The 26,535-nt window shown below is 39.2% G+C and overlaps 1 protein-coding gene and 1 long non-coding RNA gene across 2 annotated transcripts in view; both read right to left on the bottom strand.

Moving 5' to 3' along the window:
* Window positions 1-8,815: 8,815 nt before the first annotated feature.
* Window positions 8,816-26,535, bottom strand: part of LOC101846074 (cyclin-dependent kinase 2) — a 28,962-nt gene continuing 11,242 nt past the window's right edge. Inside the window, exons 5-8 of the mRNA XM_005099580.3 lie at window positions 18,125-18,226; window positions 16,182-16,251; window positions 13,554-13,687; window positions 8,816-9,832 (exon numbers count right to left, since the gene is read on the bottom strand). Of these exons, the coding sequence (XP_005099637.1) occupies window positions 9,692-9,832; window positions 13,554-13,687; window positions 16,182-16,251; window positions 18,125-18,226 (447 nt within the window). The 3' untranslated portion in view covers window positions 8,816-9,691. The remainder of the gene's footprint in view (window positions 9,833-13,553; window positions 13,688-16,181; window positions 16,252-18,124; window positions 18,227-26,535) is intronic.
* On the bottom strand, window positions 19,465-26,511 carry LOC106011935. Its single transcript, XR_001184907.2, has 3 exons — window positions 25,542-26,511; window positions 23,377-23,496; window positions 19,465-22,686 (listed from the first exon to the last, which is right to left on the bottom strand). It is a non-coding gene; the product is annotated as an uncharacterized LOC106011935 (long non-coding RNA).

The raw sequence follows: 26,535 nt of genomic DNA, 5'->3' as shown, positions 1-26,535 counted from the left end.
TCCCTGTCCAATTGTAAATAAAATAAAACCAACCCCCCCCCCCCCACCCAAAAAAAAGACAACAAAGTAATGGGGGAGAGGCCAACACCAAACCCTACGTCAGAAAAATAGCACAATTCCCTTCATTCAGCACTCAGGCTGCTTCCACTCTGCCTGTCAGGGCCAACATAAGAGGCTGAGTACAACTGCAATTTTCCCCACATGGGAACGAAACTCATGTCTTTTCGATGCAGCAGCAAAAAGCCTGATTGTTACAGAATAAATACCACATTTCAAAAGGGGCAGACAAAGGAAATCAGTAGAAGTAGAAGCCAGAAGTCACTACCCTGGAATTACACAATTCTATCTGACATTTTTGGTGGAAACCAAATGTTCTACCTGCTTTATCAAAATCATAAGATTATTCAGAGTCATTCAAGATATTCAAAAAATTGCATTAGAAAAAAATTGACATGTGAAACTCAAAATATTTTATGTCAAACTTCTCAAAACTAGGTAGTGAGAAGATAGAACTTGGCAATTCTAGGGTAGCGAATTGTCACGCGTTTACAAAATCAAACAAAAGCAAATAGATATAATACTGGAGGCCAAGGAATAGCCTAAGAACTGAACGCAAACAATGCATTAAAAGTCAAGTAAAAACAAAAATTTACATACATGAAATTTGAACATATACAGAACTCTGTACAGATGTTAATTTAGAGATATGTACAGTCAGTCACGAAATTCCTTAGTTAAGGAAGTTTTGCTTGTTTGAGTAAAAAAGAAGCACATCGACACAATAATGGTCATTTAGTGCTGGAAAAAGGTTAGACAGACAGACAGAAACAAAAGAGGGAAAGTAAAGATGTAGGACCTATCAATGGCACCCTCCACCCACCTGCTAAGTTAAAGAAGGCACAAGGTTATTTCAACATTCTGTACAGTCAATACATACACAAATTTTAAAATTAAAAAGATTAAAATCACCATGCCAATCAGTGCAGCATCATGCACGGCAAAGTAATACTCAGCTGAGTAAAAGTTCAACACAGAACTCTAATCTCAAAGGTCAGAGAAAAAAAATTATAGAATTTTAAAAGACCTTGTCAAAAAGGAACCCTGAAAGTTCAAAAGAAACACCAAATTTCAACAGTCAGAGGGAAATCTCAAAGGAAAATTTCACCAGGCCTTGTCAAAAAAGAACCATCCTGAAAGCAAATCAAGGTACTTTGTATTGTAATAGGTTTATTGGACGTAAATATGTTTTACACCCTTATCAACACATTAAATAATAGATCAGACTGGAAGCAGGTTGCATCGACCCTACTTTCTGTGACCATTCCAGATCATTGTATAGTAATAGTTAAATCTTTGGTATTTTAGGGGTATAGTTTTAATAAAAGAATTGTTTTATGACACTTGAAACATAAATATATCGTCACTGCGCTAGCAAAACGGCGTAACTCAAGAGTTGTGCTAAAACGCAACTAGACTCTTTTTTTGTTTGGTGGTACTATATATCTATCATTTGGTAAAACCAAACAAAAAGTACTGGCAGTCACAAAAGACACATGCATGGAAAGTTTTACCATTATTAGATGATAAACAGTCAAGTTAACCCTATCCGTACGCTCTTGGCTCATTTTGTACCTCCGGGGTTATATTTTTCACATTTTAGAATACTTCTAGTACGAATATCTCTTTGAAACTTTCAGTATTTTTCAAAAAATCATTTTGACAGATTGCTATGCAAAGCGCACAGATTGGATTAACGAGTAATTTCCTCTTTGGAAATTGGTGGCACAGAGTTTCCCACGTCGTATGGATACGATAATAAAACACGACATACAGATAGGGTTTAACAGTCTTTTCCATCTCAAAAGTAGCAAAAATGAGACGTGTCATTTTGCTAGCGCAGTGACAATATTTTATAATAAAGTGTTGAATATTAAACAAATTTTGGGGGGGGGTTAATGATGGTGTTTTTACATAATTAAATTTAGATCATTTAGGACCCGTACTTCTGATTCTGCATGCCAGGGCCAATACGTGCTGAGAGATATACATCCTAAAACTAGCAGAAACATTTAGATATTCAATAAAAATGTTTGCCCATATGGAAATCAAATCAGATATTCAGCCTGTGATGATGAAAGGCGCACTGTCTTTGTGATCACATTTCCCTGGTTCAAATGATAGCTATAGATGCCTCCTTTTGAGCCCTTCATTTAACAGGATTTCATACACAAAAAAAGTTTATAGAAGAGACAAGTAGTCCATAATAGATCAGCTACAACGGCCCATGGGCAGTTCTTTTGCCACTTTTCAGAACTTCATGGAACTTTGATGTACATTTGGCAAAACAAGACTGATCAACAGGATTCTCTTTCTTTTTTACATTTGTGACATAGCTCAGACTATCAACTAATTTTACATTTGCCCAGATCTTCAAATGATACATTTGTTCAAATACACTGCACACTTTTCCAGCTATTCAACTGATACTGGGACTAAATATTCAAGTTCTTGTCACAAGATCAATATTCATCTTTTCATTCATATGAACAAGCATGGTACAGACCACGTCTCTCCAACTCGGAGCCCGTGGGTCAATTAACACCAGCAGAACCTCATTTTGTTTGTGTAAACAAAAGCACAACAACACAATAATGGTCATTTACTGCTGAGGACAATTAAAGCAGACAGACAGAAACAACAGAGGGAAAAAGAAAAAGTACGAGTAGGACCTACCAGTGGCATCTTTCAACCACTCAAGTTATTTTGAGGTCCCTTCATGACATCAAAGTTAGAGTTTCTGCAGCTTGTATGATATTTTTTTCAAATGCATCTTTTTTCAGGGGTGTTAACCTGCATTTTTTAATATTTGATTTTATCACATATGGGCCACCATAGCTCAGGCTCATAACTTCTTTCAATGATTTCAGTTGACAAGTTACCAAATGCAGACGAGTAAAGTTAGATCACCAGTACATTTATTTCTTTTTTTTTCTCTTATCGATACGTGAAATACTTGAAACATGTTGGGGGTTTTTTTCGGGAGGAGGGGGTCCTGTAATACTTGAGGCAGCCCAGGATCACCCTCACTCTAATTCCAGCTGACCCCCCACATATTTTAAGTTTGAAATCCCTGGTATAATTGATTAAACAGATGCATTTGGCAGGTCACGCATTGATCCTACACTGGTCAATTTATGTGAGAAAAAGAAACAACAGAGACAGAGAGAGTGAAAAAAGTAGAGCTTATCGCACGCAGCCACCTGCTACCAGTAGGTAAAACGTCAAACAATATCTTAAAAATAAGAGAGAAAAACATTTCTTTTTAAATGTCAAAATGTTCACACGATTGTGACCAAGAACACATTAAAAAATTTTCACAACTCACAACTCTGCCCAATTCTGTCACAGTAAATGGGAATCACTGACTAAAAAAGAATTTGCTAGTGTAGCGAAATTTTTATGTTTTTGGTTATTTTGGCGGGGAAGAGCATTTTGCATTTTGATTACTTGTTAACTTAATAAGCACAATATTACATAAAACGAATTTTTTTTTACACTTTCCATCCAGCCACCCTCGTTCGAGTCATAACCCAGACTAGGAACCACAAACCCAGACACATCTCCCACAAACAAAAAACTAAATGAACCAAATCACTGAGTTCAGGAGCTTGAAGCACACAACATCCATGCATGAATAAACTCGCTACACAAGTTGGGTTTTTTAATAAATTTGCCTGCCTCCTGGATTCACAGTGCTTTAAGCAGTTTTAAAAAATGTCTTTCCAAAGTTACACTTCAGTATTATGATTATGTACCGAATGAAAGTTTATTTTTTTCTGCTTTCATCAAGGTACACTGTTGCGCAAAAACTTTCAACTATAAGCTGCGACGGTGACCGTAGATCCGGAACTTAACCAACAAGAACATACAGTGTCGTCAGAGGCAAACATGGATTCTTTGCTACCTACCAAATACCAGAAAGCCTACACTGTCGCACTGTTTTATGTACGGAGTTGATAATGACAAAGAAGCAAATATGAAACTTTCAGAATACATGGATTTCCTTAAAATACGAAAGACTGGAAGTACTGTTTGTTTAGAATAGGGTAACGGGACAGCGCTTCTTTGGGCCTACCAGTCAGGATGTAGGATACATCAAGCAAAATGATTATTCGATTAATATCTCTCACGCAGGAGTCGAAGAGAGTCCACCAGTCCACCCACTGAACCATGGACACTTGTGTTCATTAAGCTCCACAACTCAAAATATTTGATTACACATTCGTATTTACAACTTTAAGAAGCTATTTCTCTCTACATCTCCACAGACATACAATATACAACCATCTCTAAGACAACCGACACGGACCTCAACAATCTGTCACAACTGAGATTACGCGGATGTCATTACTAAATATGGTTCATGCTTATTAAAAATGCCAATTTCCACATAATCAATACCATACAACTCAAACATCTATCTTACCAATATCTCATTTACTAATCGAGAGATCAAACCAGAATGCCAACAACTGACTACGTAGAGAATTATTAGAAAAAAATAATCTTGCTCACAAACCAACAGACTATCAACACCAGCACCCCAGATGAGACCAGAGCAACAACTACACCAAGTTACGGTACTGGCAGAAGATACCACAGGCAACGGCGACCATGTGAACAAACACAAGGACAGACTTTCACACCCACTAAGATCTAGATATCGTCGCTGTTGCACAAAAGTTCACACACTCCGTTAGTCTGACCTGTTCTTACAAACACCTGTCAAAGTGACCACTTCCCACTTTGTGTTTTTTAAATTTCTATCATAGTTCTAGAGGACCACCTGTTTAAGGTGACCACTTTTCTCCTCAATAATGGACCTTTGTCTCGGTCAAGTTTAACTCATTCGGGACGCAACGGACGTTTACGCCCGATAGCCTTGAGCTCCGTCCGAGACGAATCGAACGTATACGTCTAATAGCATTTCACGGCCATTGTAACAGCACAAATGAAGGTATTCAAGGGACAGAACTTTTGTTTGGCACTGACACACTAAGCCATTTTTATTTTGTATTTATTTCCCTTTGACCGTATAGTGTCGTTTTTTTGTAATTTTCTATGGCGATTTGTAAAGGCAGTTGAAGTGACAAAGAACACAGATCTTTCGAGCAAAATTGCGCCACGAAAGCATTTGTTTCAAGCAGAGAAGGTCCTCGATCAGACAATGTTTGATGGATCAAACGATGAGGAAAATGTTGTGATGGAGTTCGAAGACAGATCTTGATTCTGACGATGATTTTGATACATCAGGTGACGTAGGTCTAAATCAGAGACTCACAAATGTTGATCTGGAAGATGTGGAGTTTAGCGGTAGTGAGGATGAGGACAATCGGAATCAAAGTGAAGCTGCGGGTTCTGACTCACAGAGTGTAGATCAAGATCCAACTCAAGCTGATAGAGATGTAAATAATTTAGATGTAGGACTAGATTTAGATGGAGGTGACAATGGTGAGGAGGACATGGTAGTCGATGACACGTTCATGTATGATGAGTGGGGACAAAATCTCACCGACTTCCCTCCTGTACCCCAATTTACTGGTCAAACACAGATGAATTTTGACACTCAGGACCCAGATTCCACAACACCATTTGGACTGTTTAGTTTGTTCGACACCAAATATGACAAAGCTTTTCAAAGCTGAAACGAACAGGTATGCCAGGCAGATTATTGGGGAGAAAGAAAGAAGAAACGTGACTCTGGTGGTCTCCAAGGTCGATTTTCAAAACGTGGACCGCGGTGAAGGAAAGTGAGATTTATTCCTTCTTTGCCATCTTGATGCACTTGAGTCTTGAGAAGAAGAACACAATCAAGCAAGGACTATTGGAGCAAAGACAGGTGCATAGGTACAGGTTTTGCTAGAAAGTGCATGGAAGAACACGGTTTTTGTCGGTGTTGAGTTTTTTTTCATCTGAACGACAACGCAAAACTCATCCCCCATGGCCAGAGAACCAAGATCAGCTGCACAAAATCAGGCCATTATTTATATGATCATCTAAAAAGGGTAAGATTTTTTTGTTTATTTGCAATTATATATTTCGATGATATATATATTAGAATCAGTTTATGACATTTATTCTTGAAAGTACACATGTAGGCTGTATAAATAAGGAATATGAAGGTTGGGGAAGAAGGTTGCTCTAGAACAGTAATCCAGTTACTCAATGAATATCTTTTGAAGAGAACTTCATTCATTTTCAACTGTCAATTGTATATGTATGAAAGCATTATAATTATAACGATAATTTTCAAGAGTTTGTCATGTTTAGGGTAGCTAAAACCATACACAAAAATTGCTGTCACTGTTTTTATCATGGAAAATGCGCCAATGATCTTAAGCGATGCAATACTCAGTGCTTCCACCGCTGAAGTTGAAAAGTAAAGAAAATTCTGGGAGGGGGGGGAGGGGGGTGAGCGCTGCAAAGGCCCCCAGCAGGGTCCAGGGACAGCGTCCCAATGGGGGTACAGGGGACGAAGCCCTCGAAGAAATTGAAATTTAGTGCTTTTAGAGGGTTAAAAATAACATTTGGGAGCCTGTTTGAAGAGATTGCCTACAGCCCATAATATTTATTTTTTCACCAATACATCTTTCCATTGCTGGCAATGTTTAAAAGCAGGTTCCCCTTTCATTGCAACTATAATTCAATTAATTTGTCGTTGCACCATTGATAGCAGGCAAACCTGGGAATAATGAATAGATATATATATATGTAGGCTACCTTCACAATACAGTTGCCCAGCGTACACCCTAATTTTCCCCCAATTTTCACGTCTGAATGTCGCCTGTCACAACCTCAAAATACCACTTCGACGAATTATTCTTGATTTTACCTACGGCTGGCTCGATCACCTGAAACTGAAAACAAACGTTTGTTTTTGAGGCGACCGAGTCGGGCAATCAGCCCGATCCCATCCGTAGTGAGCATCCCGTATCAGCACATATTTCTTTCATTGTGGCCCTTATCGTGTTCACGTGCCGTAGAATCTTTGCATTAATAAGTTCTCTAGATCTAGACAAATCTGCAAAAAAGATTTTTTCTAACAGTAATTTTCTGTCTAAGATCACAACTCAATTTACTTGATCAACGCGCAGATTTTCCAGCCGCGGCAACAATCCAAAGATAGACAGAAGGAATGAGTGAATGATAGAAACGAGGAATTTGGCACAAAAAGTTTGCCAGATTTTGACCAATCTGCAGGTAAAAAATGTACTGCCTACCAACCCGCAATGAATGCACGGGGCATAGAGCTAGCAGAATAATGGCCGACTGAAGGAAATGAACAATCTGGCAGGTTTTTATTACAGTAATTTATTGCCGAGAGAATTACCGTAAATATCCGTAACCTATACAAGAAGACGATACGAAGGAGAGTACGGAATTTCGGTAGTCCTGCGCTGTCGCAGTTTTTTTAATTTTATGGAGGGAGTTGATAATGATGGAGGAACAAGTATGGAAATGGCAGAAAGTACGGATTTCCGTAAAAATACTGGAGAGTGGAAGCACTGAATACTTGATTTATTTCATTTCAGGGATGACTTATCCTGTCAGTAAACCAATCTTGGTTTTTCTGCCCCATTCCAGCTATTTATACTTCTCAGACCTTTGAAGCAGTGTACAACCCACAGCAGAACATCTGCATCCATGAGGCGCTCTGTCCGTGGCGAGGACGCTCTTCCATGCGTGTATACATGAAGGACAAACCCACCAAATGGGGAATAAAATAAAACTCTACCACCTCTGTGAGAGTAAAGCGGCTACGCCGTACAGTTCGAAATTATGGCAAGTGAACCTGGGGTCAACAACAAACCGCGCGACATTTGCGATCGTCTGCTCACACCCTTCCTCAACCAGGGCTACTGCGTTTTCATCGACAATTACTACTGTTCTCTCCCCCTGTGCGACTCACTCGCAGCAGAGAACACCATGGTTGTCGGAACTGTGCAACCAAACCGGGGGGGGGGGGGACCTTCCAAAGGAACCGATGCAGAAGCAGACGGTTCGTGGTGAGGTGGACTTTCGGCGAAAAATCAGGTCCTGCGCCTGAAGTGGAAGGACAAACGGGACGTCCGTATGCTGACGACAAAGCATGGCCCCACCACCAGTACAGACGAGACGGTCAAACCAAATGCTGTCATCAACTACACAACAATGGCAGGTGCTGATCTAAGTGATCAGCTTCTGTCATACAACCCATTCCATCGCAAAACAGTCAAATGGTGGAAGAAGGAACTTGCTTTCCACCTTCTGACCCTGAGCAGTGTTCAGGCCCACTTCCTCCATAACAAACAGAGTGAGGAACAGACAGAAAAGGTGGACTCTGGACAAATTCATGCGCCAAGTGTGCATCGCTCTTGCTGTGAAAGGGCAGGTGGAGGGGCTTCAAATCGATGAGGACCCGGGGGCCTTTGACAGACAACGCCAGACTTACCGCTCGACACTTTCCCTCACCGTTCGATGAGCATTCCCAAGACCCAAAGTTCAAGAAAAGGGGAACATGTATTGTGTGTTATGCTAACGCTAAAAGGATTGAAACAGACCTATTTCAAATGCAAGGAGTGCAACAAGTCACTTTGTGTTTTTCCGTGCTTTAAGGAGTACCCTACGAAAAAGGACTACTCACAGTGACTGGAACTATTTCTGCACAGTATTTGGACTGTAAATTGTGTTGTGATGTGTTTTTAGCTGCATTATAGTTGTGTTGTAACTTTATCTTGCTTGTTTCTGCATTTCTTCACTGTCAACTTGGAGGAAATTTTTTTATTTTTTTTTGGGTCTCATACACCATTTTTGTAGGGGTCCTGGCAAGTTTAGGAACATATCCAGGCAAATTGGGTTAGATTTAAGGCAAATTCCAAAAGTTGAATGTTTAGATAGTGAAAACAGACTTTGAAAATACCAAAAGGGAAAAAAATGGCAGACTTTCAAAATTGGCCCAAAAGTGCGCGTCTCTGTGTGCAAAGCTGGTCCAAAACCCGCATCCCGAATGAGTTAACTTTACTTGGCAATACCAGACCAACGTGCCCAACACATATTCTCTATCATTGTTCACTACAATTTTTTTTAAAACCAAGTTAACTAGCTGCTGTAGACTGTACATTTGAATATGATTCTCCCTCCTCCCCCATCGACACCAGGCTGTGGTCTTCAACACTGCCTGTCAAAGACAACCCAGAAAGATACAACTCAAGATCAGAAAGACAGACAATATCAGCAAACAGGAAGAGAACTCAGGTGATATGCATGCCATGGTGAGGCGCCTAAACTCTACAAAGAAAAGAGGAGATATCTCCATGAAAAAAAAATAAATAAAAGATCTGATCGAAGGGAAGAAATACTAATCCTCATCCTGATTTTCTACAGAATAACAAAATACGGTAACAAAGTAAATTGAGATTCACACACACACAAAAAAAGAAAAAAATAAGTGAAGCACATGTACAATCCTGGCACCATCACAGTGTTCTTTCAGTCAGCGACTTCCGTACCGCACCCTTTCATCAAGTCCAGTATTAGGCTAGGCATAATATGTGATCATCAATGTAACTTGAACACAGCAGCAAGAAAGATCATTGGCTTTGCATCCCATAAAAATGTCTTTGACGACTCTTAACGAGTCTTTTTTGTAGGGCTACTTAAAACTGTCTCCTCCACGTCTGCTCGAACTTGAACTGTCCCCCACTGGAGTTTGCAGACACACGTCAGTGAAGTACGGGTCTTGCAGAGCAGACTTGGCTGAAATTCTTTTACTGGGCTCATAAACCAGCATTCTCTGAGAAAAGAAGCAAGTCAAGAACAGAAATAAACATTTGATTTGCACTTTCCATTGCATAAAGCAGACATATCAATAAGAAAATAGTGAATTAGCACTGGGGCAGAGAAAGAAAGGAAGATTAAAGTAAAAAAAACGTATCAGTGGCATTTGTCGACCACCTACATTCGTATTACAAAGTTTAAAATACAATTAAGTTAAGAAAGGAAAAACTATGCAAAACAGCGCCAGTCAGTTTTTGGGCATGAGAAATTATTGATATAATCTGTTCATTTGCCTCGCTTTTAATCAAGGAAATACTCATCTATCTTGAATAGATGTCAAGATATTTGCAACAGAAGGAGGTGGGGTGCCCTGGTGCTAGAGGTAAGATTAGCGAGAAAGTGTGGGTGTGCCTAAAAAAAGGTACCAAAAGTCGCCACAGAACATTTGGAGCTACAGGCTGATAATGACCAAAAAAATCACTTGTTTAACCAAAATGTGTTTCCATATAAAAAATAAACAGTTCCACCATTTTTTAACAATGTGCTAAAAGAGTTTTCGTTGATTTGACTTGTAAATACTGGGTCCCCACCAAATCTTGGAAAAAATTTTCAAGACCCCAATTCGAGGGAAAAATCAGGCCGCTGCGCCTCAAGAATGATCCCCAAAAAAGCCCATCTATCAATGATAAAAAGTCAAAATGTCCTTAAATGAATTCTTCAAACAATAGATGATTATAGTACTGGGTGACTGCCAACCCAGCTTCTCAATTTTCTAAGGGAGGGGCCTCATATATATAATATATTATGTTGTGAATACACACACACACACACATGTAGGTAGGCTACATTATATCAAGTCAACAACATGTCAGTGTGGTACTGGGATCTTGTGTGACATTGGTATTTCAGTCTGTTCTTACTTCTTTATATTTCCCCCTAATCACATTAGCCTACAGTAACTATATATTCTAGAACATCGACTGTCAATAACCAGTCTGGGTGTCATGATTCATCTAATAAACGTGAAGACGAAAACTATTTCTCAAATTCAAAGTTGAGTAATATTAGTAATAACTTGAATGGCTCAAGTAGACTTATTCAGTGTGAGAGGTGTAAGAACTGAGGGAGGGCAAGATGCAGTGACACTGAAAATCTGCCAATCTTGAACAGAAAGCTAAAATACAGATACATGTATAAATTACAATCACTACATCCATTGAAACGAGAACACTTTAGTTCAATAACAAGGCATGACGGATCCCGATTCCACACAAGGCCTGCACCAACGCGCGCTTTGCAGAGAGCTCTTATTTAGTTATCAAAATTGTAAATACTAAAAATTTGCTTCCTAGTTCAGTTTTTTTCCTCTGACGTTGCCTTAAACACTCCCCCCCCCCCCCTCCCCCTACCCCGAGTGTATCTCTTTTTTTTTTTAAGCAATAACCCCCCGCCCCCAACCCATTCCGGAGTCATATACTTCACAGCGCTCAGACCGCCGATACTCACACTCACAGGTTCATTGACCGGTCACGATGGCGAACGTGACAAGACGCTTGTATAACGTTCTTTTCTTTTTTTACACAAGTGTCAACAGAGGACAAATTTTTAATATTGATTTATTTTCAAGGCGACACAGCGTTCGTAATGCACAACCTGCATGTTAATGTTGCGTTATAAAATCTATCAGACTATCACCGGAAAATTTCTAGGTGGTAACGAAAGCGAAAGTAGATCTTGATTCTTCCCGATCGAGCCTCGGTGTATACACTTCCGCCATAGCGGTTCAATTACGTTTCCTCTATCGACCATACTATCTAGATAGCTACACTACTGATATTATACAGGCCCTATCCTTTCCCGACTTACCGACCCATTACAAAATTCCCGACTTTTTCCCGACCTCCCGACCCATCTCAAAATTCCCGACTTTTTCCCGATTTCCCGACCTGGTGGGGACCCTGTAAATATTTTATTTTGAATTATTTTGGGGTAGGGCATGTTTTAAAAAGATATATACTCAGACCTGCCACTCTATGAAACCTCAAAATCAGGATCTCAAGGAGAAAAAAAATCGGGATCAACAGCAAATCACCAAGGTGACTACCAAAGCTGACTTAAAATTTTTCCAGGGGTGTCCATAAATTTATTTGGATTATATGCCATCTGTGTGTCTTTGTTTGTTTGCGTGTGTGTGTGTGTGTGTGTGTACGCGTGCGTGCGAGTTATAATTATTTTGTGTAAATCCTGAAGCATCGCGTCAAGCACTCCTAGTCCAAGTGTCTATACCCCCCCACCCCTGCCATTAAGTCCAGAAATACATGAACTTAAGTTGACCCTGTCAACGGACGGTCCCCGACACGCAGAACTCACACGGCGATGATAGGTCACGTGACGCGAATGCGCGATTGAAACAATTACTAACGGGTCCGACTAACTGCACATTCACACAAAACACTCGGATGAGCGACAGTCGTTCTACTTCTAGAATAACGACGGCGGCCGACCGACCAAATGTACCAACACATCTCTTATCCCTCATAATGCGTTCTGACTAAAGCAACGACAACGGCCGTATGTTAGTCTTGTCAGCGCAGTCACATGTAGTTATGTAAGGGTTAGAAAGACTGTCGCTGGTCCGAGTGTTTGATGTGAACGCGCAGTTACCAGACCTCGGACAAGGCTTGTTTTGAAAGTAACAGCGGAACTACGAACATTATCGATTATTTGTATGTCCCAAAGTGTAACAGTTACCAGGCTATCATCAGAGAATTCTGAGCGTGGGAAAAGATCACACAAAACTTGGGGCTAGTCAACTACTAAATGCGGCATCGATATTTCGGGAAATGGTGCTCCGAGTTCCTACTGACAAAAAGTTCGACGGGTGCTTTCCGCGATAAAGGAGAAGGCAGAGCAAGTTTTTAGAAAAACCCAGCACAACAGCAGAATGGGACAAAAAATCGGGATACACGTGATCGAAATCGGGAAAATCGGGAGGATTGAGATTTGGGGCAAAAAATCGGGATATCCCGACTAAATCGGGGTGAGTGGCAGGTCTGTATACTGGTTTTTAAAAGTGTGAAAATGTATTCTTCAAGCATGTTTTCTCTTCCCTGTTCTGATTCACCATTGAATTATAATCATGATATTGATGTCAACTGAAAGCCGAATTGGAAATGGATTTTCCATGAATAAATACATTAGAAACAATTGAATCAACGTTTTTTTTTCAAGCTTATGTTTGGTTCTAAACTTAAAAGCTATTTTTTTCAAAAGTAGATCTTTATACTCTACCTCGCAAAATGTGCAGCATCTCAAAAACTACTTGAGCTATCTCAAAAACTTAAATTCTTATTTCCATGGAAATTGCAAATTCACATTTTTCGTGCCTTTGATTTAAGTTCAGACAAATCCTTACTGAAATGTGTTTTTAAATAGACATATTAAAAAGTTTGAACCCCCCCACCCAAAAAAATAAAAAAAGAGAGAAAAATAATGATAAGTTTCTTCGATTTCATTATTTTGACGAGTGCCTGGATGTCACCATGATGCCACACATATTGTCTTGTTCTGGAATTACAGCCTCCTAGCGCTAAACATTACGCATGCATGGAATAAAAGTTGCTTAATTCTACCATGAATTTTTCCCTCCTTGAAAAACCCACTCACAGCAAACAGGACATAAAATAAAGTTATCATCGACAAAATTTAGACCAGTAAAATGATTTTCCAATACAGACCTCTAACAGGTTGGCTCCATCTTCACACAACCTGGGTACCAGTCCCTTGGCCTCTTTGATAGGCCACTTGGGGAAGGAAGACTTGTAGTCAGGCAGACTCGTCACACCGGGCCACGTGGTCTCATCAGGGGTACCTGGTCCACAAACAAACACGCACATTAAAAGGAAATTGTAAACAAGTTGTTTAAATTTCTTTTTGTTTTGAGTAAAGAGAAACACATCGACACAATAATGGTCATTTAGTGCAGGGAACAAGTAACAAACACATAGAAGTAACAGAGGGAAGGTAAAGAAGTAAGACCAACAAGAGATGCCCTCCAACAACCCACAAAAGTTTTAAAAAGACCCAAAAATTCTGCTTAACCCACTCCCAAATATTCTCGCCACTTTGGTGATCTATTTCAATTCACGCTTCCCAATTATTTTCGCCACCGTGGCGATCCAACTTCAAATATTTTTTTTCCGCCTAAGAGGTCGCCATGGTGGCGAGAACGGTGCGAGGAAAGTATTCTCCAGTCATGTCCCTTTAATTTGATACAAGTTTCATTTCGCTCGGCCCGAGGGTCGAAATTATATGAATTTATCGGCTGACCTACCCCCGACTGTCCAAAATGGCGAGCTGCAGTGGTTTCAGGCGGAAGCGAAGTGTAGCCAACATTTGTGCTTAACTTTCTTGCTATCTTTTTGTCCTGTTTTGGGGCATCTATCCTCGTCGGAAATATGTTTTCTGATAGAACTACCTTCTCCGGTAGACATATTTTACCATAATAAAATGTGTCAAATTGAAAATTTTGTAAAAAAAAAAAAAAAGGACACAAGACAAACATATTCTGTTTGTTTTGAAACACATTTCATTATGAATACTTTCAACACAGGAAACAAGTGTGTACCTTGAATACATTTGTCACACTGATTTTTCAAAAACACCCTCGAAGCTGCGGTGGTTGGGGCCAATCCGCCCAAAAATATGCAGTTGTGAGTGAGTTAACTAATCAAGATCCGTGACTTTGAAGGGGCAGTGGTGGACACATTAACACTTTTTCAACACCCAGAGAAACTCAATATTACAACTTCAGAGTGCCCAACAGGCAACAAAATTACATAAAGTGGGACTGGTTTTTGTGTGGTGTATGCAGACCTGCCACTCTATGAAATCTAAAAATCAGGATTTTAGAGTGAAAAAAATCGGGACCAACGGCAAATCAGTCATAAGGGGTACCGGGGAGGGGGGGGGGGGTCCTGGTTCCCTTTTATGAGGCAAAGTGTGCAAGAGAAAACTTTTGCAGGAATAAGTTCACGTTTGGGCCTCTAAATAGAGGGAAAACTGAAAGACAGCATTACTCGAGTCGGAGTTGGATAGACTGGGGGAGCACAGGATGCAGTAAAGCTGAAACTCTCGTAGTCTTGAAAATAACTGACACATAACTCGAATCATCCATTCAAAAAGCCCGTTTTTTCATATAGTAACAACGTTTGACTTCTATCGCATATACACTCAAGGCACCCCCCCCCCCCACAAAAAAGAAGAAGATCGCGCCAAGGTTGTTCATTTTTGAAAATTCCTTTACCCTCAATTAGTTCTACATGTATCACGGCACGCACTTCAAACCCAAGTGTCAAAACAACACCCCTCCACCCTCCCCCCGGCCGTCCACACTGGTTAAGTCCCGAAAAACACCTCGACCAATGCGACCGGTGTGAATGAACTTTGTTGACCCCGACAGCCGACAGTCCCCGACACACGCACTACTCACACGTACGAGGTCATGTCACTTGATGCGAATGAGCGTTTGAAAGCTCCACTGACAGGTCTTGATGATGGGCCCACTAACCAGAACTCAGACGAAACTTGCTTTTAAAGCAACGGCAGAACTACGGTCGATTTTAGTTGAAACAACGTGCGTGAGTCAACTACTCGGCATAGTTGCTTTAAAAAGTTGCGTTCCAAGTTCCTGCCGATAAAAAATCCAACCAGTGCTTCAAACCAAAAGATATTGCAGAACTTTTTATTATTTTTTTCTCTCTAACAATCGGTCGCAACTGACGCAACGACAAAAAATCAGGATACTGGCGATCGAAATCGGGAAATTTAGTGGCAGGTCTGTGTATGTAATAAGGTTACAATCACAATTAAATCAAGTTCATGTCCTCGCAAATACCTAACTGCTGAATCCGGAACGGTGCTCGGAAATTTAAGACAGTTGACAAGCATGCATTATTAAGTATTGCTGTGGTGTCCACTTTACAGAAACCGAGAGAAAACAACCTGTACCTAACAGCAACCTAACCTAGTATAACGGAAATTCTCCTGTAGAGGCGCCCAAAAGAAACTTGAAAATGTATTCATGCGATCATGTTAAAGTCTTGTACTACCTACTCATGCAGCATACCAATTTAAAACTAAATGATTCTGCACTATCAAACATATTCATATATCATCAACCATAAGAGTCGCCTGAGATATGGTCACTCAAAATAAACCTTAATCAAACTTGGTAAAATTGTGCTAAATCAAAGAAATTGAAAGTGTTCTCACGTGCATTTAGGAGCATCAAAATTGGTGGAATAGACATGTATTGACTGTCAAATATGAGGAAAATATTATTGTCTCTGCAATGAACTTCTTACCCAAAGTTCGGAATATGCGGAAGAGTTGATCAATTTCAGAATCTCCTGGAAACAAGGCCTGTCGACGAACCTGTAGGAAGAACATTCCACATCCATTAAATAGACCTGCATGTGAGCCTCAACCAGATTGTCTGAAAATTTTGCGCAACCCCAATACTGAGTAAACTACAACCTATTCAAATGCAGTGCAACGCCCAATTCTGAGTGACAGTATACAATTACAGCTCAACAAACACTACGCTTTAAGAATTTTCAATTCAAAATGTCTGACCGACCATGTTTTACAGAAGATGAGCCTCAACTACAGGTCACAGGACAAATTATGGGCAAATCTGACAAGCTCCCTTTGTTTTGCCACAAAGAAAACTCACCACTTTTGAGGACTGCAAAATGAAAAAAAAAAAGAAGCTGACCAGAGGGCATCACATTTTTCCTTTAAGTTTACTATTCTTTTGCTGCAAAACCTTTCCAAGACACCATCCATTGTGGACATCAAAAACGATCATCTTAGTAGACAGGTGGTCTTCTTGGACATTCTCATTATCAGTGTTTCCAACAACCCAAGCAAAGTAGTATGGAAAATTCTGTGGGGGCCCCCAGCAGAGTCCAGGAACCCGGTGGGGGATCCAGACGCAAAGCCCACAAAAATTTTGAAATTTAATGCGTTTAGAGGGTTGAAATTGAAAACAGCATTTGCGATCCTGTTTGAAGAGATCGCCTACATCCCCTAACATCTATTTTTTTCCCTAGATTGTGTCTTGTTAATATCTCAACCTACAAATCTTTCCATTGCTGGCAATGTTTAATGGTAGGCTCTCCTCGCTATTGCTACTATCATTCAATTAATTTGTCATCCCGCCATTGACTGAAGGCCAACAGGGGAATAATGAATAGACATGCACCTTGAAAATAAAGTATAGTTACCCAGCAGATTATATCCAAATTTGACCCCATTTCCACACTTGAATGTCAAATGTCACAAACAAAGAACACCACTACTAATTATTCTTGATTTCACTTACGTAACCCCGGAGGAAGGGATGGCGGCCGCCAGAGAGAGCGGCTCTTTGAACCTTGCAGTGGTTGAGCTCCGGCCTGCGCGCCCCACCTAGTTTTAGCATTAATTTTACTCACTTCGGCTTTATATCACGCTCCCGTAGAACCATCGCACTGACAATTTCTTTAGATCTAGTCAAATTTGCAACAAAACAAGTTTTTTGCGACAGTGACTTTCTGTTTAAAATAACAAGTCAGTTAACTTGATCAAGGCGCAGATTTTCAGGCCACAGCAGCAATCCGAAGACGGGCAGATAGAACGGGTGAATGCAAGAAAGGAGGAAATTGGCACAAAAAGTTTGCTATCATAGCTAGTCAGATTTGGATCAATTCGCAGGTAAAAAAAAATATACTACCGACCAACCCGCAATGAATATATTGCGGGATAATGGCTGATTGCAGGACATGCGCAATCTGGCAGGTTTCCATTACACATTAACTTACTCCCGAGAGAATGTAAATATCGAAGTTACAGAGGCGAGTACCTATTCTTTGCCACAGAATTTCAGTACCTTATGCTATTGCACTTCTATGCATGGAGTTAATAATGATGGGGGAGCAGGTACAGAAATGCCAGAAGGTACGTATTTCCATAAAAATACGGAAGACTGGAAGCACTGACAATAATACAAAAACGCTCGGGTGGAAGTGGGTATTAGTACAGGGGCTTGTCTTATACAGGTGTTCGTCACAGCAGGTTCGACAGCATTTGTCTACCCTTTTTTTTTCAGCACTTAAATGGACAGCTGATCATGATGACATGCTTTTCTAAAACTCGATACCAATTCAAAAATTTAATTAAAAATCTAAGCTGCTCCTAGCATCACACAACCAAACATGAGGCAGTACTTGGCCAGAATTCCCCACTGCCGTGAAAGGAGACTCACCATTTCAACAAAGATACAACCAAGACTCCAGACATCTACTGGTGTTGAGTAGAACCGACTGCCAAGCAAAATCTCTGGAGCTCTGTACCACAGTGTCACAACCTGAAAACAATAAATAAAATAAATCAAACATCATATTATTCTAAGGAAAGTTGTTGACCAAATGGCATCTTGTTTTGAGTTAAACAGCTGCACATCAACACAATAATGGTCATATAGTGAAATAAAAAAAGTAATACTTATAAAAACAGGGGGAAAGTAAATAAGTAGAATTTTTCGCCTTATCCCTTTTATAATAATAATAATAAATAACATTTATACTGCGCATTTCTATTTTCTAAAAAATGCACAATGCGCATTACAACGAAAAAGACATCACATCTTAAAAATTAATCTACACGCGTGTACGTAAAACAAAGTATTATACATATAATATAAATGTACGTGTAAAAATTTATATGAGAAAAATAGTCTAGTAGACAGGTATTTTATTTGGTAACTAAGAGTTTGCAATTTAAAGAATTATGCTTTTTAAATTTTAAGAATAGCTTCATAAATAAAAAAGTTATGGGGTTGCAAAAGTCAGAAAAATATGGATGACCCACATATAGGAAAATACTCCTAAAAGTGGACCACGCAGTAATAGATTCGGGAAGAAAATTGACGAAATCTCAGTAATTAATGGGATTGTTAGAGAGAAACTTAGCTACCCAATGTGTCTTTGGGTGGAGAAATCATTTCTGCAGTCAGATTTACTAACCATTTTGTACTTATTTTGTTATCATTAAAATTTTGGCGCACATATTTCGATTTTGCGAAAAAGGAGTGTCAGGATGAGAGCATTTTATTTATAGCATCATATCACAACATGGGATATTTAAGAATATGTTTGTGGCTCTGAGAAAACCCTTCACATGGTCTAAAAATTCAAAATTACTTTTTTTCCATATTTTAAAAGACCCATCTTTCCCGAGCATTTTGCACGTTATTTGAGTGCAATCGGAACATTCTACGAAAAGTTATATGGCATTTTAAAGTGAACAGGGGTTCAAAGGTCAAATTTTGAGAAACAGATTTTAAAGTTTTGCTTACTTTGGGAACACATTTTCCATGATGACAATGTATAAAAGCAAAAAATGCTGATACCACAGCATAGAGGTGCCATTTATGGACAGTTTGCTTTTTATTTTTGTGAAATACCTCTCTTCTATGTGAAGTAATGACTGTTTTTATCTTACAATAACAGTAAATCATTGAATTACGTAAAAACGGATCAAATTGTAACCATTTGAAGACAATCTACACAAAACAGAACAAACAAAAAAACAAAATTAAGATGATTTTTAGAACACAAAGCACATCATTTATTAGTAATTCTTGTCCACAATATTTTTCCAACAGAAATCCGTTGACATTTTTACATTTCCATGCATGCACAGGAAAGATATTACATAGACCTGCTTTCATCAAAAAAACCCAAAACAGTATGGAATAGCACGCTTGCATAAAAACAACCAGTAACCACTTTGAGGCACAGACTAAAGAATTTAGACATCCCTTTTTACCATTGTACCAGTCACTAAAGTCGGTAAAATTTACTTGTGCCATGGAAAAATCTTTCCATACCCTACACAATCCATTGATTCGATGAAAGTCCGTCAATTTCAGTTTTAACCGTGAAACCCCAAAGGGAGATATTAAATAAAATAATGCATTTTTTAAAAAATAGGTCAGTCCAGTACATTTGATCACGATCACTTGGGTTGCAAAATTTTAATGATAGGAAGTGGAAATTACCTCAATATTATTTAAGTCAATTCAGCAAATTGGTAACTTTGCGAAACTAAAGCACCAAGATTTTCAATCTCTATTTGAGTACATTGAAAAGAATGATGCATGCTGACATATAAGTAAAACCTGACATAACTATTAGTAATATTAGATATACCAGAGCTCTAGGGTATGCACCAAATAAATTCAAAGTAAATTGCAGTTGGAAATTGACCTCCATGAGTAACATTTTACCGTTACGTCATTACGAGAAAAAAAACCCAGATTACCAGTACCACAGACTGTATATTCCAATGGGGAACACGTTGTCACAATACAAGAAAAACTTTCCAACAATCTCATTTACACATAATAATATTAAGTCTGCATCATGTCACTCACTCACAACAGACCAGCACATGTAGAAGAGTTTGACTTCCATGTGGGGTGAATTTTTATTTATCTCAGTCTTTCTGCTGAGTTGTTGTGTACCTCTCCGGCCCGATTGTCCCTCCCAGACAGACAGAGTTGAAACACACCTCCTACACGATCTTAATTGTGTGCACGTGGATATAAAAACACCTACACTAAAAAAAAAGGAAATGACCACCGACATTAACATGAAACTTCTGATCAAAGCTGCCAAAACACATCTACAGAACCAACACACAACAAAATTATGAAAGTTGTCAATTCACCACAGCAAGTTCAATGTCAGAATAATAGAAATAAAATAATGTTCAAATTAAAATAGAGTACTCAATGAATCTTTAAAACTTTAAAAAAAACCCACAAAAAAAACGCTACTTTTTCTTCCCCTTATCCGTAGTCGAGACACCCCTTTCCCCACTTCCTGGCTTTCGGCTCTGATGGACCCTCTTCTCATCACTATCATGTACACACATGCTCACTTGGGTAGGCTTTGAGCATTTTGGAAGAGGGGTCACTCTGTCTTTCATCTCTCCACTAATAAAACGTCTAATTTCATCAACAAATACCACTGCCTTGATCTGATGGATCAAGTCCAGCAGGAACAACAATTTCAGGTATTAAATTAAAATCAAGAGCCTTGGACAATAAAACAAAATCCATTGGATCAGAGTCAACACATTATTTACATTTTACAGATGTGCTGTCAACCTGGAACTGAAAATGGTGGTATTTTTTATTCCAATCATTTTTCTTAAAAAACTTTCCAAGAAATTTGGTCAAGTCATATACCGGCACCAAAACATCCCCTGCCTCAGTTCCACATAACTGCGACATTGCATGTGGCAGACTCACTGACAATATTAGCAATGTCTTCCAGGCAGTCAACTTTTGTCACTCTTAAACTTGCATTTGAAAAGACCAAAACACTAGTCACAACTAAACTTTGTATGTCCTGTCAAAAGAAATGACAGCTTAATACTCATGTGACTTCCTGTAAGGACTATCCACATACGATACTGCATCATGCAGTTATTTTCATTTTGTCCACTGCAGTTTTCAGCATGCAGCTCTTATGCCATAATTTTCAAAAAAATAATGAAGAGACACAACACAAATGGCCCCTTTACCAGCTGAAACACATTCCTCTAAAAGAATATTTACCTGACAAGGTATTGTCTTACAGGTAACTCCAAACAAGCCACACTTCCTTGGAGTTTTAAAAAATATCGGACCCGGCTGCAATGGGTAGCTCGGGTAGTGCACTTGCTGTGCAAAATCAAAGCTATAATGATACATTCCATCAAAAGAACAGCTCCTCCGATCTTCTTGACCAAGAGTGGTACCAGCTGGCAAACTATTTTTAGCGGCTTCGCAAACCTGCTGATAATAGGAGCGTTCTTTAGAAGCCTTTTCTAAATGATCTAGCATTTCCAAAACTGCTTGGCCTTCTTCAGCATATGGCAGATTGGCTGTACGCAAGAGGTGACCCGAATTCTTCTGACAAAACCAACAAAGATCAGTTGCAGGGTGCATGGTTGTGACAAACAGTGTCAACTGCTTCCATAAATGATTGAATGTGAGCCTACTTACAATGCATCTGTCACTGACAGTGGCAGAGGCTCAGTAAGCATCATACACCTTCTTCTTAGTTACATTTGTAGGAAGCAGTTTGACACTGGTGTTCCAGTGACCAGGCTGACGTCCTTACATTTGTAGGAAGCAGTTTGACACTGGTGTTCCAGCGCGCTCATATGACCTTAGCAGTTGCGAGCGCCGTAAAACCTTATACTATACATACATGGTGTTCCAGTGACCAGGCTGACGTCTTGGAAGCACAACAGCATGGAGCTCAGCAAAGTTGACAATGAAGTCTACCACAGCTTTTGTATCTTCAAAAGACAGAGCATGTTATGGGGCCCTCTTAGATAATTTGTGTTGCCTGGCCTCAATTCCAGCAGCCTTAAAATGTGCAATAAAGGCATTAAATTTATCTCGGCCCATGTTGAGAATATATTTTTAAAATTCTCCAAAAATCACAGGTTCATACAAATAATAAGTAGTCCTCGTCGCTTGTAGGTCTTTGATTTTTCTAGAATGTTTAACAGTGTCTCCCATATGCATGCCACAGCAAAGCTGAGCCAACATAACAATGTCATGCTCCTCTCCTGTCATACCAGCAAAAGACAAACACAGGTCGTCAACAGCAGCTGATTCGAACTGGCTGTGGCTAAGCTGGCCATCATTGAGCTTGCAGCAGCACTTCAGGTCCTTCAAAGCTGACTGCTCCACACCCTTACCATCTGGCACAACAAAGGCTGTCACGTTCTCCATGAAGGTCACCCCTCAGGCATCATCCTCTTCTGTAGATACAGAAATAAAAGAGTGATTTAATAGTGTGCAGCTGGTTTAATGTAATTTATAGTGTTGTACACCACTGTATTTAAATGACCACTACATTAGTTCAAACAAACCAGTGATTAATGATCACCAGTTGAGAATAATTTGCTCTGTGATCCCTTTACAGGTTGCAACAAGAAGCCAGAAGTTTTATCCATCATTCCGTCATCTCTTGTTTTCGTTTTGCATCGCTGTATTTTTTAATGGACTTCCTCAGTTAAAGAAATTCACCTTCATGTGATGACAAGTTTGTGACAGATCATCGCTGTGATAGTGCAGCACCTCTCTTGGTTCTTTTCAAGTCAAATAATTAAAAAGTATGTTTTCAGAATAGATATTTCTTCTTAGTAAATGAATTAAAAAATTTAAAGCAAGAGTAAGCGTCACATTGAATCACAATACTATAATATTTTATTTAATTGAGAGAGGCATCACCTTCAACAATAATAGACAAGTTTGTGTGGTGCAGAATCTCTCATGGTTCTTTTAAAGTCAAAAAATTAAAATAATTAAAGCTATAAAGTATGTAAGATCGATTATATAATATATATTTCTCCTTAGCAAATGAATCAAGAAATTTAAAGCAGGTGTTAGCATCAATAAAATTGCAGTAGCCCTGGTCTATTATTCAATTCCATTGAGAGAGGCATTACCTTCAGCAATACTGGACTGGTCAGCATCACCTTGTTGTAGAGCAGCAGTCGGGGACTCTGGATCTACTTCACTGGGAGCATGGGAGGGGGGCTGCGAAGGTCCTTGGCCAGCAACTGCACCTAAGGGAGCAATGAAGATAGGATGTACAATGAAATAAAACTGAAGAGATCAACAAGAAAATTATCTGTGTAGTGTGCACTGGATCATCTCCACACTAGTCTAGAAAAATATTGTTTACAGATACATAACTGACCCTGGATTTATTAAGTCTTAGATCTAAGCACAGTTAACAATGTATAGTGACTTAGTGTATATTATTTAAAACAACACACTTTAGTATCATCTAGATCTAGATCTCAACACACACTGCAGTGAGATTGTTTCATACAGATAGCATAGGTTAGCGATAAGGATCTAAACAACTGCTGCAGGCTCGTGTAACTTTCAAGAGTCTAAAGTTAAGTGTCATCAGTAATCCAGATCTAGAAGAGTCATAAGTCTAGATCTAATCAAGAGTCTAGCTAGTCTCAGGGCTCCCCTTTTCAGGCCAACTAAAGAGGTTCCTTCACCCTTTCGTTTACTATCTTAACGGGAGGAGCTACCCTTGAGGACCATTTTCTATGTTTGTTGCCCGAGACCAAATCTAAGTACACATATAAGTTAGACATAGTAAAATCTCTTGATACGCAATTTCATTTTGACATAGCTAAAGCGGTTGCTATGGAAACGGCCGCCATCTTGAAAATAAACAATGGATTTCAAATCCCTAAGGCTTTCTTATTTACAGACTAAATTTGACCAAATGTGGGGAGAGTATACCCGAACCAGACCCTATCAGTGTAACAGCAAGTTTTTTTCAATAAGTGCAAAAGAAAAATAAATATGAGAATTTTCCCAATATAAAAAAACTTTTTAAAAATTTAGGTTGCGTAATTGCTTGCCAAAGGAAAAGTATTTTTTTCTCTCGCAAATATCTGTTACATTGATGGCAGCCGTGCCAACAATGTTTCCTGAAAGTTTCATGTCAAAAGGATGAAAACTAAGGAAGGAGTAGGGAAAAAACTGCACAAAAATTACATTTTTTGAAAACCGACAATAATTGTGAAAATTCACTATATTAATCCATCCTCATGTTTTTAAAGGCAATTTACCTGGAGAATAAAGTCTTTTCTCAATTGTATCCATGCTATTTTTAGACAAAAACAGGTTTATCTTAAAAAATCAGCCAATATAAAATGTGCATAGCCAGACCCAAAATCAGCAAAATCAAGGGTCGCTCTTCCCCTTAAGGGGTATTAATTACGGTATTTGAACCCTTGTTTCAGAAACTTAAAGAGTAAAAGTCAATATCTCATAATTTTATAGTAAAATTTTTAGCTTGTAAACGTTTAATTTACACGCACATTCACACAGACACACAGAGTGACCATGACTATGATTGAATGCTAATGATTTTTAACTACCTTAAAGAAATAAATGAGTAATATTGACTAGAATTAGAGTTGTGTCCATTTGGAGGGGCGAAGGGTGGAGGTGGTTGAGCGGCTGGGCCTATCAAAAATAAAATAAAATAAAGTTGACAAAACAAAAGGGCTCAATCCTCAATGTAATACACCAAGAAAAATAGACCTGCCACTCTATGAAATCTAGAAGTCAGGATCTCAGGGGGGGGGGGGGGGGGAAATTGGGACTTGGCGAAAAAAATCGGGATCAACTCAGCGACAAATCACCTAGGTCACTGTTGTCAAATCATTCGACTCTGCTTCGGGACGGAGAAAGGGGGAAATGACGCTTGCCAGACGCACACCACCTATGTTTTAAAGCGTATGCAATCCCCGAAATGAAATTATAAAGAGTAAAGCTCACACACCACGAAAACTTAAAGGGGGTAATCTGCAGGTTTAATGCATAATATAGGCACATTTGTACGTAATGGGGAGCCCTGAGTCTAGTCTAGAGAGTACTACAATCTTGATCTAAGTCTATAATAATGTTGACAGACTTGGTCTCGTTCCATGAGTTAAGCTACAGATAGAGATAGATCTAGCTCTAAATACAATGCTAGGTATGATAGAATCTAGATGAATACAGTTCTTTAATCTAGCTGATAATTATAAGGACAAGTAAAGAAGCTGGGACTACGGCTATGGTAAACCTTGCTTACCTTCTGATGATGTTACGCGAACTGGTTGAACAGGAACCAGGACTTCTTCATGAAGTTCGAGATCATGAGCAGGGGGGTGTGGGTGTGTGTGGGTGTGTCACGGCCACCGTCGTCGTAATTGGCTCATCATGTGTCTCCTCCAAACTAAAATCTACTGTCTTCACAATCAAGAGGTCTTGCATTGAAATAATCAATAATCAGTTCATTCAATTCATTTTCGTCTGTGATTTGTCTCATTCCAATCCGATCGAGATCATTCAGCATCGATGAAATACGCCCCTCAGCTGATCGGTCCGCCATCTTGAATCAATTAAAATTATGTAAACCATAGCGCTCAACCACTTGGAAACATTAAAAAATCAGTTTACTTACTGTAAACTCAGAAAAGAACACTTCATAGAGCAAAACAAAGAACTTAAAGTTAATAAGGAACAATTCCCATTTGGTTTGAACGGCAGGAAATGGTACATAATAAGTTAAAAGGCACTCATGACAAAAACCATTTCAGAAGTGAAACTAAAACATGCGGAACTCTTGGAACTATTTGTGATGCTCACATATTCATGCACACCGGGTTCTCCCAAAACGGCAATAAAATTCTCTTTCTTTTGGTATATAATAAGTGAGGGTTCCCGTGGAAAAAAGTGTCTATCAGATTGAGTAATAAGTGCCAAAGAATACAGATGTTACATGGGAGTATCAGACAAAAAGGAGACCTACTTTCTCCACTTGCCAAAAACTAATACAATATCACCATCATAAAATGGAATTTGCCTAAGCCGCTGACAGCAGACCACTAGCGCAGTGATTCTGACCGCACGCTGCTGGTAGCGGTGTTCACTGTTTTTGAACCAACTAAAAAATAAATTTGTGAGACACTGTAACTGCAACAAAAGTTGCTGTTAAGAGGAAAAGGCTGTAGTTAAAGGGGTCGCCAAGGCAAGTTTGACTGTATTAGTAGCACATAAAATACATTCCAAACAGTATACTTTTT

Source organism: Aplysia californica, unplaced genomic scaffold (assembly GCF_000002075.1).
Source record: "Aplysia californica isolate F4 #8 unplaced genomic scaffold, AplCal3.0 scaffold00218, whole genome shotgun sequence".
Lineage (NCBI taxonomy): Eukaryota > Metazoa > Mollusca > Gastropoda > Aplysiida > Aplysiidae > Aplysia > Aplysia californica.
Note: the sequence above shows the minus strand (reverse complement) of the source record. Positions and strands in the feature narration are given on the sequence as shown.